The sequence below is a fragment of the Nuphar pumila genome, chromosome 3 (genome assembly GCF_984573655.1).
Source record: "Nuphar pumila chromosome 3, dmNupPumi1.hap1.1, whole genome shotgun sequence".
Taxonomy (NCBI): domain Eukaryota; kingdom Viridiplantae; phylum Streptophyta; class Magnoliopsida; order Nymphaeales; family Nymphaeaceae; genus Nuphar; species Nuphar pumila.
Window position 1 is genome coordinate 49,155,241 of NC_143251.1, and position 15,742 is coordinate 49,170,982.

Sequence of the window (15,742 nt, forward strand, 5' to 3'; positions counted from 1 at the left end):
CCCTGTAACAACAATTCTCTTTGACAGGTGAATTTGTTTTGTTCTTAACAACCATGCCTGGTCAGAAAACAACCTCTGCACAAGGTTCCCCTCCATCTACACCACAAGCACGTCACGGATTTTCTCTTAGACTACTCAAAAATCCTCTTTTATATGATACTTTTGGATCAATTTCTGCACTTCCAATTTTACCAGACCGAAATGTTCTGTTTCACCTATTTTCTCGCTACAAAATCAGAGAATTATTCACAGGCATTTCACACCTTTTTGACGCCAGTGCAGACCCTCTTCATTATCCTTTACTGATCCATTTGTTTTACACTAATTTACAAATTGATCATGAAACTTGATTTCTTTTCTCTCTTGTTCGCGATGTTGAAATTGAGTTTGATTCTAAACTTCTTGGACAAATCCTAGATATTTCACCTTTAGAAACTCTTTTCAATACTATTGAACTTAATGATGAAAGAATTTTTGAACAAATTCTTCTTCCCGGTGCACCTCATTGTCCTTCTTTCAAGAATACTAATCTACAAACTCGCGCTCGCATTGCTGGACGAATTCTTGCCCATAATATTCTACCTAAAAATGAATCTTTTGATTACTATTCCACAGATCTCTCTACGACTCTTTACGTCTTATTTGGAAATATTTCTGTAAATTGGGCCAACGTGTATTTTACTACTTTGTGGAAACAAAAACCCTTTCTTCCGTATGGATGTCTCCTTACCCGTATTTTTAGATATTTCAAAGTAACCTTAACCAATAAAAAATATATTGAACAAAAGGAGTTCTTTGATCAAACTATTTTTAAACGAATGAAAATCAAATATCTACTTCCTTTAAATTTTGATCAAACTGAACCCTCTGAACCATGACCGTCTCCTGTGACACCTTCATCTCAAGCAAAACGAAAGAAAGTCTCTACTAATCAAGACGATAATGAAATTTTGCAACAAATGGAAGCTTTGGAGCTACATCAACACACTTTTCGTGAAGATGTGACTCAACAACTTTCTTCAATTCAGAAGGATATTGCTGAACTTAAGGAGATGGTCAAGCAACACTTCTCTTGAACTTTGCTTACTGTCATTACTGAACTTTGATACTTTTTGGGTTGTAATATTTTGAACTTGAATTTGCATTTTGCTTATGCTATGTCTGCACTTACTCTTTTTTATTATGACAAAGGGGGAGAAAAAGAACAAGACACATGGAAATTGGAGAAAAAGAACAAGACACATAGAAATTGCATATTGCATCATGGTTGCACCATGAAAATTGCATAATGTGAAAGCATTGAAAATTGCATTCATGAAAAAGTTTTAGAAATGCATGAAATAATGATGAAAATGCAAAACAATCAATATGTGATATATGTGCTTTGATTGTGCTAACTTCTTATGTTTTGCAACATATTGATAGGGGGAGTAAAATCTCCATCTGTGCATCTAAATGCTCCATCTTTGACTAGTTTGTCATCATAAAAAAGGGGGAGATTGTTACGACAATGAAGCCATACAAGATACTTCAAGTACAAGGTTTTGATGATAAACAAGTGAATCAACTGTATTTCAGCTAAGGCAATGAAAAAAGATGACAAGAATTGAAGAATTCGATGAAGAATCTATAAAGACTAGTGTGTAAATATAAAATTCATTAAATGTCTTAGATTCTTATAAGAGCCTTACTTAGAGTGCATATTTTGATTGCATTTCACCTAAAAAGTCTTTAGAAAAACTTTTCTAAAATAACCCTTCATGAAAATCATTTTAGAAAACTCTTTACTTAATTTTTCATGTTTATTTCGACCAATAGACTCACCAGTTGACCAATCTTTTCACGCTAAATTTTCTAAGCAAAAATGTCATTTTTATAAAATTAGTCGACCGAAGGTTTCATCAGTTGACCAGACAGAATATCTGTTTTCTGGAAAAATTAGCAGCAGTCGACTGAAGGTTTTATCAGTCGACCGGACAGAATGTGTGTTTTCTGAAAAATTTAGCAGCAGTCGACTGAAAGATTTCTCAGTCTAATGATATTATCAGTCGACTAACTATTTCTTTAGTCGACTAAGTTTCAAAACTTCAGATTTTTAAATGGCTATGATAAACACATTAGTCGACCGACGATAACTGTCAGTCTGCTAATATTTGATTTCAGTCGACTAACTACTGTTCCAGTCGACTAATTTTGCCATTTTTCTATAACTTTTAAAAGGCATGTCTTTTCATTTTTCAAACGTTTTGATCGTTCAAAATGGACTGTTTTAACACCCTTTCATACCCTCAACGTATGGAATCTTTCAACTATAAATATGAGTGCATTCCACACTCAAAAACATCGAATTGAATCAAATCCAATCAAATTACATTAAATTATTCTTTGCTTTTCACTCATATTCATTTTCTTAGTCACTTGATATTTTCACTCTAGTTTTTCACTCAAATTCTTTTGAGAGACAATGAATTCGTGAGTTGAGTATTTCAACAACCTCAAAAGCCAACTGCATTCATAAGAAGGGCTCGTAGGTTGATTGTAAGTTGATTATTTCATTTTTCTGTAAAAGGAAAGGACTCCTTGGTTTAAAGGAGTTGTTTGCTTTCAGTAAGATTGTTACTGAAAGTGAGACCAGATTTGGTCTGTATGATCTTTTAGTTACACATGGTTGATAGTGGAAATATCAAGCGGGTTTTGCTTGGGGACTGGATGTAGGTTTGGAAGACCGAACCAGGATAAATTCTTGTGTTCTTTGTGTGATTGCTTTGCGAATTTCAAAATCCGTCATAATTCCAAAGACGATATTTAAAAGAACTATTGACCCCCCCTCTAGTGCTCGTTGACTTGATCCTACTGCACTTTCAATGGCTTCAATCATGTTTGGATCAACACTCACCCCTTGGCTTCCCACTATTTGTCCAAGATAAGATACCTCTCTTGACCAAAGCTACACTTGCTTCATGTGGCAAAGAGGGTATGTTCTCTTAACACATTCAACACTATCTTCATATACTTGAGGTGATCCTCCCAATTAGAACTATAGACCAATATATCATCAAAGAATAACAACACAAATTTTCTCAACATAGGTTGAAAGATGTGATTCATAGTTCTTTGAAAGGCGGCCGACGCATTGGTCAAACCAAATGGCATAACCAAGAATTCATAATGACCATCATGTGTGCAAAAAGCAGTCTTTTCTGTGTCCTCCTTAGACATTCAGATTTGGTGATATCCAGCTCTTAAATCAAGCTTTAAAAAATACTTAGCCCCAAATAACTCATCAATTACCAAAAATGAATGTTTGTCCTAAAATGTCACCTCGTTCAATGCTCTATAGTCAATATAAAACCATCAAGTATTATCTTTCTTACACATAAGAAGAACCGGTGATGAGTGGGTACTTAAACTTGGGTGAATGATGCCACTAGCAAGTATCTCTTGCACTAATTTTTTAATTTCACTCTTTTATGCAAAAGCATACCGATATGGTCTTACATTAATCGGCCCTTGCCCCAAAATAAGAGGTATGTGATGGTCTTGAGTGCATGAAGGAGGTAACCCTTTGATTTCTTCAAAAATATTCATATATGACTTAAGAAATTCACTCATGTTCGGTAGAACAATGCCTTTCAACTTGGACTCATCTTTTGGTGCTATAGGTTGTGCCACACATAAGAAAGCTATATGAGTAGCCTAGAAAATTTTAATGGCCTCTTAACCATCAACCATCTCGCCATCTTGTGTAGAGTTAGCTCTTAAAATCATTGGTCGGCCCGCTTTAGCAAATGACATTTCTATATTGGTGAAGTTCCATATGACACTTCCTAAAGAGGGAAGCCAACACATCCCTAACACAATGTCGGTGCCATGCATAGGCAATACAAACAAGTCAAGTTCAAAATGTTATCTTTGAAGATTAATCTTCTACCATAACATCAAACTTTAGATGTTTGTGTGGCCAGAATTTGAACTTAGATACTAAGTCCTCTCTCACAAAGTTGTGGGTAGACCCGTGTCAATCAAAACATCCACTTTCTTGTCAGATAAAGTGTTGGAGACTTGGATGGAATTAGGAGATGATTTGCTTCCCAAAGCATAACATTGGCCAATTGGTTCTTGAATTACTTCAATTTCCTCTTGGTCCAATTTTTCAGTAGTCTCTCCTTCTTCTGACATCTTCATTGTCGGTTACTATCAAATACTTTAATCATTTATATTCATGACCTGGCATCCAATTGCTCTTGCAATTGAAACATAAGCTTTTTCTTCGCAATTCATCCATCTCCTCCATAGAGATGTGCTCTGCCTTATGGTCATTAGATCCCCAAAATTTAAACCCCTTTATTTGACATAGGCATTGGTATGAACTTAGATTTGTGATTGGCATTTATGGAGCTTTTGTGAAAACTATGCATTCTCTTATTTTTTTCTTCTATAATATGAGCTTGAAGATAGCACTCCTCAAGTGTATGCGAATTTTTAGCTAAGCGCTCATAACGGATATCATCTTTTAATCCACCAAGAAATGTGCTCAAGAGAGCATCATCATTCCATTCCCCACAAAGAGAACACAAATCCTCAAATTACGCTTGGTACACTTGGATGGATCCCACTTGGCAAAGTTGTTTCATTTCTATGCCATGATTAGTGTATGGAGTTGGTCCAAATCGCTTGAGAAGCTCATGCTCAAGTATGTCCCAAGTAGGGTGCCCATGTCGTTGGTCAAACGAACAAAACCAATGAAGAGCTTCACCTTCAAAGTTCATAACGGCGCATCAAACCATGTGATCAAACCTCATATTGTGGCTTATGAAAAATTGTCGTGCTTTATACAACCATTCCATCAGCTCTTTGCCCATGAATGTCAAAAATGGAAGTTTGACTGATCTAGGTAAATTTGCTTCATTGAAGTTTTCATGTCGGCCATATGTTCGGACACCAATTTCATGCTCGAGCATGGACTCACATTCTTGCATTTCCTCATTTTGCTCAAAGGCATTCTCATCAAAGAGGTCGCACATTGGAGTAAACTCCTCAGGTCTATCATGGCATGCGTAGCCCAGATTGTCGCATGCAGTGTGCATACACGGCAATCTATCGCTCGCGTGGTGCGTATGGTCACCTACGCAAATAGCACCGTGCGCATCACAGTGTAGTGCACATTGTGTAGCTGCTCACCCGTGCTAACCACTCCTCCCGCATCGTGCGTTAGTGTGTAGCATGCGTGCGTAATTTCGCATGGCACATCGTGCACTGGTGAGTAGCGTTGTTGTGCATCAGCGATAGGTGTGTTGTGCGCTATTTCATTGGTGCATCATGTGTATGGTATTATGCGCTATGCACCTCCTGCGCATGAGCCACAGATGGGTCTACTGCCATCTCTATGTCACCAGGAAATTACGCATCAGGCACACGCTTGTTCGCAGAACAATCAAACTGTTCTGGTCGCTTATCCTCGGCCTTAAGCTGAGCTTTCAAATTCGCGAACAGATTGATGAGATTCTACTGTAATGAAGTGATCTGGACTTCTAGGTCTGTCATGCTGCTCCAGCTTGCTTTCTAATGAAGCGGCTCAGACCATGGTTTTCTTAAAGCGTTCATCAACTCACTGCTACAATTGCTCCAACACGATCTCCTTAAGCGGTGTCACTTTCGGTGGCATGGCTTTGATACCAATTGTTGCAATAGCACCAGGATTCCTACCACACTAAGCACTACTATGAGATGCTCGCAGGCACACGACCGCTCGGCACTCACACTCGCTAGTAGACAGGTCCGCACAGGCACTTCCAACAATTACACACACAGGCATCATCGGCTAAAATGCATGTAGGCATTAAGAGATTGTGTGAACAGGCGCTGAAGGACTATCGTGCACAAGCGATGCTCAATTGCATGCATAGGCGTTGAATCACTATCGTGCATAGGCACCGAATCACTATCGTGCTCAGGCAATGCTCAATTGGGCTTATAGGCTTTGAAGCACACAACAATAAAGAAGTACATCCTTTGCATGGTGTGTTGTCCCTGCAAACAAGCAAGCGCGCCACAACACAGTATAATGAGCTAGAAAAGGAGTTAAGTGTTTATGCACTTAACTGAATGCACGAAATCAATGTTATGAGCACTTAGCTCAAAGATGTCGGATGCTTTAAGGTTGAGATTTGAAGCTCACAGTTGTCGATAGAATGCACAAGCTTGTTGCTTAGGTGCAGTGTGAATGTAAGGCTCCAGCTACAAATGCAGTTTATTAAGATCTAACAGAATCTTAGCAAACCAAATGTGTGAGTTAGATTGCAATATCAAAACGATCATGAGCTAGATTGCTCGATGATTCGTCTCGAACATTGCATAACTCTTGCTCTATGTGGCATTATTGTTAAATTGCTTTGGCTTGCTACGACACTGGATCAATCGACTGATCTAATGTGCTTTCATAGAAGTAGAATCCGATTGCCAGAATTCTTCTTCAACTTATTAATTCGGTTGAGTTTGAATTTGGTAAATAAAAGGAGTACAGAGAAGAAAGATGATGTGGAAGAAAGTAAATCTTTCACTAGTTCATGGACTGAACTAACAAAAGTCGATCCTCCCATAGAGGCCAATCTCCAAATAGAACCAAACGAAAATCAGAATTTTATTTCTCAATCAAAATCTTATATAATGATTTTTGTATAAATGCAACACTATATATAGTGTTGACTTTTTCATTGGCGCCAAATACCGAGTGACCCACACTTCAATTCCTGTTGTCGACACTCTTAAACGCTCTGTTGAAACTGTGTTAATATTGCCACTGCCCTCTGCTTGGTGCTGATCACCCTGCCCTATTCATTATGCTGGCCGAAAACCTTGCTGCTCACTTATCGGACCTGGCGGCTGTGACCCGATACTCAACCGAACTTAGGTGGGTTCCTTCTTCTTGCACTTCGGCTGGATTCTCCTACCTCTATAACTGGTTTTTCTCTTAGGTTCGAATCACAAGTGTTATGAGCATCATATCATATGGAACCTGTCGAGCTCATGGAGCTGAAGAAGCAATTATAGGAGCTTTTTGACAAGGGGTTTATCAGACTCACTGTGTCACCTTGGGGTATACCAATCTTGTTTGTCATGTAGAAGGACAAATCCATGAGACTTTGCATTGACTATCACATGTTGAATCAGGTGACAATAAAGAATAAGTATTTGTTGCTCATGATAAATGAACTGTTTGATCCGTTGTGCACAACAAAGGTGTTATCGAAGATTTACCTTCGTTCAGGATATCACCAATTACTGATCAAGGAAGAGGACATTTCAAAGATGACTTTCTGGTCCAGATATGAGCATTACGAGTTTTTAGTGATGTTTTTTCGACTCACGAATACCCCAACAACATTTATAAACTTGATGAATCAAGTCTTTCAGTTATAGCTGGATTAGTTTGTGATAGTGTTTATTAATGACATCTTGATTTACTCGGAAAGTAAGGAGGAACACATAGAGCATTTGTAAATTATGCTAGAAACAATGAGGTAAATCAAGCTCTATGCTAAGTTCTCAAATTATGAATTATGGCTCAATAGATTTATGTTCCTCGGTCATGTTATATTATGGAATGGTGTAGAGCTATATCCAGCAAAGGTGGAAGTAGTGTTGTCTTAATGGCAGCCGAAGACGGTTATGAAGATCAAGAGTTTCTTGAGATTGGCTGGATATTATCGTAGATTTATTCAGGACTTCTCTCGTGTAGTAACCCCGATAACAAAGTTGTTGAAAGGGTGAAGTTTGTTTGGATATCATATTGTGAAGAGAGCTTCTAGGAGTTGAAGAAGAGGTTAACCTTAGCTCTAGTTCTGATGCTACCATCAGAATCAGGAGGTTTTGTAGTGTACAACGATGCCGTAGAAACTGAACTGGACTATGTCTTGATGCAACATGAAAATGTGATTGCTTATGTTTCTCGACAGCTGAAGGTGCATAAGAAGAATTACCTGACGCATGACTTGGAGTTAGCAGTCATTGTCTTTGCATTGAATATTTGGCATCATTACCTATACAAGGAGTAGTTTGAGGTTTTGTCTGAACACAAGAGTCTCAAGTATATTTTCACGTAGAAAGATCTAAACTTGAGACAACATAGGTGGCTAGAGTTCCTCAAGGATTATGAGTTTACCATCGCTTATCATCCGAGTAAAGCGAATGTGGTAGCTGATGCACTGAATAGGAATATTTCGGTTTCGGTCGTCAGCTTGATTGGACGAGGTTGGGATTTACTTGAGGAATTTGTTAAGTGGCAACTGTTTGCAGATGAAGTCGGGCGCATCTATTATGTAGGGATAAGAGCGCGACTCGAGATTGTATATCATATTGAGGCATTACATTCGGCTGATCCAGACTTTGAGAAGTTGTATGAGAGTGCTCTGAAGTTGAATGTGCAGTTTCATCGTGAGGAAGATGGGACTATTATGTTCGATGATAGATGGTGGGTTCTAAAGGCTCTTCGAGAGGAGTTGATGAGTGAGGCCCACCGATTGAAGTATTTCATTCATCCTGGTATCACCATGATATTCAAGGACTTATAACAGACTTATTGGTAGAATGAGATGAAACAGGACATGGTAGAGTTTGCGTCTCAATGTTTTACTTGCCAGCAAGTTAAGATCAAGTACTAGAGGCCTGGTGGATTATTACAGTCGTTGGACATTCCAAAGTGGAAGTTGAACGATATATCAATGGATTTCATAAGGGGACTATCGAAGACCTGTTTTCAACATGATGCTATCTAGGTGATAATAGATCGACTGATGAAGAGTGCACACTTTTTGTGGATCAAGGTAAGTCAAACCTTGGAGAGCTTGGCAAATTTGTACATCAATGAGATTGTCAGGTTACACGGTGTACCACTTTTGATCATATCGGATCGAGATCCTCATTTCACATAATGTTTCTGACACTAGTTGCAGAAGGCTTTGAGTACCAAATTGAAGTTCAACATAGCTTTTCATCTGCAGACTGATGGACAGACCGAGCATACGATTCAGACCTTTGAGATATGCCGAGAGCATGCACGCTGGATTGGACTAGAGATTGGGATAAGCATGTGAAACTTGTAGAGTTTTCATACAATAATAGCTATCATGCTAGTATTGGTATGGCCCCATATGAAGGTCTGTATGATAAATCTTGCAGATCCCTTATGTGTTGGGATGAAGTTGGCATTAGAGTAGTTGAGTCTCCAAAGGTGATTCAGCATTATTTTGATATGGTGTGATTGATTTGCCAATGATTGATTATTGCAAAGAGCCGATAGACAAGCTACACTGATCAGTGGTGCAGAGAGCTCAATTTTGCAATGAGTGAGCATGTGTTTGTTCAGATATTATCGATTAAGAGCATTTTTAGGTTTAGAAAAAATAAAAGTTTAGTCCTCGGTACGTGGGACCTTTTGAAATCCTTAAACTGATTGGTGAGTTGGCATATTAAGTGACACTTATGCCTCAGTTTTTCTAGATTCACAAAGTTTTTCATGTCTCAATGTTGAGGAAGTATGTACCCGACCCCTCACATGCTATCCAGTATGAGGTAGTCAAAATACAACCAGATTTGACAATGGAAGAGAGACCAATGGATATTATGGATTGTCAGGAATAAGTGCTTAAGAGTAAGACGATTTTGTTCGTGAAAGTGTGATGGCAACATCACAAACTGGACGAGTGCACCTGGGAGCCTGAGACCAATATGAACGAGCATTACCCATATTTGTTCGGTACGTTACAATTTTGTAGACAAAATTCTTTTAAGGGAGTAGGGATGTAATATCTCATGATTTTTCCCTTATTTTAAATTTAATAAATATAATTTTTATTTAAATAATTATATTTTTGATGTTTGAAATTAAAACAATATATATAGTACATATATATCAATAAATAGTGGTTGGCGTTAAAGTGGATGCTAATATGGATCTTGTACCCATTGCCAAGATCTATGATCCAATTATGATATGGATCTTAGACCCGTTGCCAAGATTCATGATCAAGTTATGATATAGATCTTGGACCCGTTGCCAAGATCCATGATCTAGTTATAATATGGATCTTGGACTTGTTACCAAGATCCAAGTTTCAATTATCATAAGGTAAATTAATTTTAATTTTTAAGAAAAACTAGATTATATTAGTGATAAGATAGCAACAAAATTATATATATATACATGTGTTGCTCATTAAGTAGTAAGTTGTAAATGCATTGCAAAATTTTGTTGTATTGCAAAATTTATGGGTGACTGTTGTTCACCAAAAATTTGCATGTCATTATATTAAATTATATAGTGGTTATGTATGAACTACAGATGGGCCTTTGGAGGCCAGGAGCATGTATTTCTCATGAAGTAGTAAGTTATAAAATAGAGAAAAGAGTGTAATAATTTTTCTTTCTTAGTGACCCTCGAAAGTGATGCGTCACACCAGCGCCCGGGTGTGGTGTCAAATAGGCAAGGGTTCCCTCACTTTGTTGGATGGGTGGGGGTAAAGAAGTTAGTCCAAGACCATAAAATTAGGTTAGCCACTTGGAACATAGGGTGTTTAACTGGTAAATTGGTAGAGTTAGTAGATGTTATGTGTAGGAGAAAGATTGATATTTTATATCTACAAGACACCAAATGGGTAGGTGAGAAAGCAAAAGTGATAGAACCTTGGGGATATAAGATTTGATATACAGGAATAAATAGGAATATGTTATCATCGCAAAATTTTTCCTCCTCTCTTGCGAGAGAGAAACGAATTTCGCGAGTCAAACTCGACCAAAGTTTTGAAAATAAACTCGCCTCCGTTTTGAAAATTTATGAGAAAATTCCTTGGAATGGGATCCGCCTGTCGGTACGAGGTTCAACCGTTCCTGGCGCCTTCACCAGGGGTAATTGAACCAAGGATCAATTGCGTGCTTTAACTTGACTCAAATATCTAAATTATGCTCTATTTTTCCTAAAATTCACAGAGAATCAGGCTTGTGCTATGAAATTTTGAAAATAATGCGAGTTTGAGAAACATGATGTTTGCTTTGGAAAATTAAAATATGCTTGAAAATGATTGAAAAAATGCTTGAAATTGGAATTCCTAGGAAAATCATTGAATTTCATTGGAAATCAGAAATTTGCATTGGAAAGTGATTCTCAGGAAAACTTGAACTTTGAAAAATCGATTTTGAGATTTTGAATTTGTTTTTCTAAGAAAATGGATTTGAGAATTCTGAGAAAATCAAAGAAATTCATTGGAAAAGGATTTTTTTGAAATGGAAAATAGATTCTCAGGAAACTGGATCCTTAGGAAAATGGGAAATCTGAGAAAATCGATTTCTGAAAACTTGGGATTTTGAAATTTGAGAATTTTAAAACATTGGAAAATCATGGTTTGAACTTAGGAAATGATTTTGAAATCTAATTTGAAAACTCAGAATTTTGAGAAAATCTAATCTTGAGAAACTTGGTAAATCCTTGAGAAAATTAATTTTTCTAAAATTGAAGTTGGAAAATGAATTTGAAAACATTGCAATTTGAATAATATGAATGAATGAATATGAATTTGAAAGGGAATTTCAATTGAGAAATTGGGAAATCCTTTTGAAACTTTGAGAAATGCAGTGCATTTTGAAGTTAGCCTAAGAGTGTAGGTTGAATGTGGCTAATACGAACATCATAAATCTAAATTTCATTCATATTCTGACTATGGCCAAAAATACAAATTCCACCAAGTTTATAAACTCCATAAGAGCTTGTGCACATGCCATTCGTGTCAACCATAGTGAATTTGAAATAAATGTGCATGAATCATACATCAAATATTGAAATTTGTAGAAATTAAATTATACGCAATGCAACCCTATTCTAAGTAGAAATGTAACTTTTATTCCAAATATTACATTGCTTTTTACATTGAATTGAAAAAATAAATAAATAAAATAACTAAGCCTTCTTCTTGAATGTTAGCACAACTAGAAAACAAGGTTAGCACAAAAATATAGGTTTTTCTGAATTTATCCGAAAATATGGGAAATTATCAGATATTATTCAGATATAAACCCAAATGCATACCCCCTTTGATATAAAAATGATAAATAATGAATAAATTTAGAAAAAAAACTTGAAAATTCGAAATTGGGGTCAAAATGACAAAAATATCCCTGATGACCTTGAAATCAGGGTTTTTTGAAAGAATTCTTGTAGATTTTGGAATTTTGAAAATAAAATGAAATAAATCAAACATAATATGATGAAATATGATGATATGCATGAAAATTTATGGAATTAGAAATTGAAATTTCAAAATTATGGTCAAAATGACCAAAATACCCCTGATAACAAGACTATGGCCTTAAAATCAGGGTTTTCTGAAAGAATTTTTGCAAAAATGAAAAATATGAAATGCAAATGAGATTTAAATTAACCCTAATATAATATGATATGATTATTTACATGAATAAAACCCTAAAATGGTGAAAATATCATAAAATATCAATTTTAACATGATTTTCGCTTCTGAATTTAAAGATAAACTAACATATAAAGCAAATGAACTTGAAATTGATCCAAATTTGGCATGGACCCCTAAAATAACCATAAAAACAGAATGGAGCTCGAAAATATAATTTTTTTGTATTTTTAAATATGGAAATTCAAATAAAAACCCTAAATTTTGTGATTTTTGCCTAAAATGTTGATTCTAAAGTTGATTTCGGATATCAAACTTCCATAAAAATTTCCCAAATTTTATGTGGTGACAGAGGACAGTAATTAAAATATTTTTTTCTTTTACACTTTCTGGTTTTGACCTATGGTCGGAGCTGTACCACTCCGGAAAGTCGGATCGGAATCCGGCGACTCTAGGATTTAGGGGAAAAATATAGGTTTCGGTAGAAAATGTGGGAACAATAGTAAACAGATGGGAAAAAGTCAAAAATTGTGGGAACATGTCCCTTACAAAAAGGGGGAAATTTCATATTTTTGCAAAATTGGGATTCGGGTTACGGTTTGTAAAAGGGCATACTGTTATCAGAGACCTAAATCTCTGGAATTTCGGGATATTGAAATCTGTCAGAAAAAAAATAAAATTTTGGGAAAAATACTTATACAGTTCCCAAAATCCCCAAATTTTGGGAACTGACAGAAAAACATGTTGGGAACAACTTTTGTGTTGAAAGTTTTTGCAGACGGGCTACGGATTAAAGTCTGTCTATACCCTGACAAAGGAAAATCGAGATTTTCCCAGAGGGCTGAGAAATCCGATTTTTGACAGAGATTAAAACTGCCTGGAAAATCCTCAAAATTTCCAGATCATTAGTAGATTCAATTATGAATCTACTGTGATTTTTTTAGAATGATTTGAATCACCCACAAGGGTGAATTCGAAGGTTTTTGTCTGCTAAAATACAAACTGAAAGTTCAGAGAATCAGAAAACCCGATTTAGAGTTTGATCAGTTTAGAGGGGTTCCGAAACCCGAAAGAACCTGGGCTTTTGGAAGAATATCACAAACAAATAAACTCAACTGAAATATAATTTTTCGGGATTTAATGATGAAAGAATAAACATGAAATGATAGCAGGACTGAACGCCTAGACCAACAATATGATAAACTATCAATGAAACTAAGCTCCATGGCATAAAACAATGAAGACAAAGCTAAATACATTTAAAAAAAAAAATGAAATCTATCTAAATTGATAATAAAAAATTCAATGGGACAGAATCTTAACTTGGTATACGCTATTAAAGAGTGGAGCATCCAATCCACTTTATCGGATTGATCGCTCCCACTATGTAGCTTGAACACACAAGATAGCATGCTTTTTCTTAATTTTACAATATAAACCCAGTTCTAAACTGGTTTTTTATATCGGATCCATAAAAAAAAACCAATTTTACCTTGGGTTTTGCTTCGATCGGCTGGAGATGCTACTACTTTGCTGTGGAGGCGAAAGGAGTTGCGTTGGTTGCTGAAGCAAGAGGGAGGCACAACTGCTATTGAGGGTGATGAAGGCTGGAAGCTTTGTGGTGGTCAGATGTTGGCTGGAGGAAGGCTGGAAGCTTAAAGACAAGTTCCAAGTGCTGTTGGGGATGGCGTGCTGATGGTGGAAGACTGCCTCAAAGTGGAGGCCGGCTGGAAGAAGTTGAAGATGACTGTCGGCTGAAGTTTCCCTTTGGTGGCTGGCAATGGTAGCATTGAAGGAGCTGGCTGCTGCTTCAAGGCGGTGGCTGCAAGCGTGTAAGGGTGGCAGTGGTAGGGTTGTAGCAGCAAAGGGGAGAGCTCAAGGGAGAGAGAGAGAGAAAGAGAGAGGCGTGAAGAGGTGAGTAGCAGTATGGCCAATCAAAAGGGGAAGTCCTTTACGTGAATGGCTGGGCAAGAGGGAAAGGAAGGAAGGAAGGAAGGAAAGAAGGGAAGAAGGAAAGAAAAGGGAAGAAAAGAAAGGAAAGAAAGAAGAAGAAGAAAAGGAAAGAAAGAAGAAGAAAGGGAAAGGAAAAAAAATGGAAAGAAAGGAAGGGAGAGGGGGCTGGAGGTTTGGGCGACCATCTTGAAGGTCCCACCTCTCTAAAATAAAATAAAAAACAATAAAAAACAATAGAAAGAAAATTTTTTTTTTAATAAAATAGAAATGTAAATGAATGGGCCATCTCAGAGCGGGTCCAAATTCTACTTTTGAAATTCATTTTGACGATTAGAGGGGTAAAATAGTCTTTTCAGAATATTTTCAGACGAAACGAGCTATTTTTGGCAGTTTTTGAAACGAGCTCGGATTTTAAAATTCAATACCCCGTTGCGAAGCAAATCCAGTGTAGAATTTTAAATTTTAATTTTGAAAGAAATCCAGATTGTTTTTCTCGAGAAAATACTTCCAAATTTATTTTCAGACAAAACGAGTTATTTTTGGTAGTTTTTGAAACGAGCTCGGATTTTAAAGTTCAATACTCTGTTGCGAAGCAAATCCAGTATAGAATTTGAAAATTTAACTTTCAAAGAAATCCAGATTGTTTTTCTCGAGAAAATATTTCCAAATTTAGAATCCCGGGGGTAAAAATGTCAATTTTGAAAACTCGGGGTTTGAAATTGATTTCTGAAAACTTTTAAAACTCAATCTGGATTGAAATTTATAAAACTGGAGTTCTGGACTTCGAAAATGGAATGAAATGTGATGAAAAGTTATGAAATGCTGAGAAATGACATGCGAAATGTAGACCCTGAATGAAGAATTTTGGATTTTAAACCCTGATTGGCAGCTGTACCATTTTAAAAAGCATAAAAACTGGTAAAATTTACAAAATGGTTTTCGGACTCTACTGGGTTAGAATGACACTGAAAATTAAGGTTTGAGCTGGATTGAACTGAGATAAGCTGGGTTGAGCTGGGTTCTAGTGTTTCAGAACTCAAATGAACCGACCAGGCACTGACTCAACTGACCTTTCCGACTGAATTTTCAAGAAAAGCTACCATTTTTAGAGAAATGGTACGGAATGATCACTGGAATGAAGTGAATTACGAACCTGAACTGGGTTTGAGCTGAAACAAAGGTTACTAATACTGAGATGAACTAAAATTGAAGCTCGAACACTAGCTCAATTGACTGAACTTAGCTTAGTTTCAGCTGAAATGGACTAAACTGGGCTCATAGACACTTGAAAATGGTTTTGAACTGAAATTGGAGCTCTTGAAGTCCTAGTGAGCTCAAGTTAGACTCTGGGGAATATGACTGACTGTGAATAACTG

The 15,742-nt window shown here is 36.7% G+C and overlaps 1 protein-coding gene across 1 annotated transcript; it reads left to right on the forward strand.

Moving 5' to 3' along the window:
• The first annotated feature begins 7,515 nt into the window (after positions 1–7,515).
• On the forward strand, positions 7,516–8,570 carry LOC149842853 (uncharacterized). Its single transcript, XM_090000748.1, has 4 exons — positions 7,516–7,520; positions 7,613–7,665; positions 7,858–7,961; positions 8,103–8,570. Exons 1-4 carry the CDS (start codon positions 7,516–7,518, stop codon positions 8,568–8,570), a joined length of 630 nt encoding a protein of 209 aa, XP_089856874.1.
• The last annotated feature ends 7,172 nt before the right edge of the window (positions 8,571–15,742 follow it).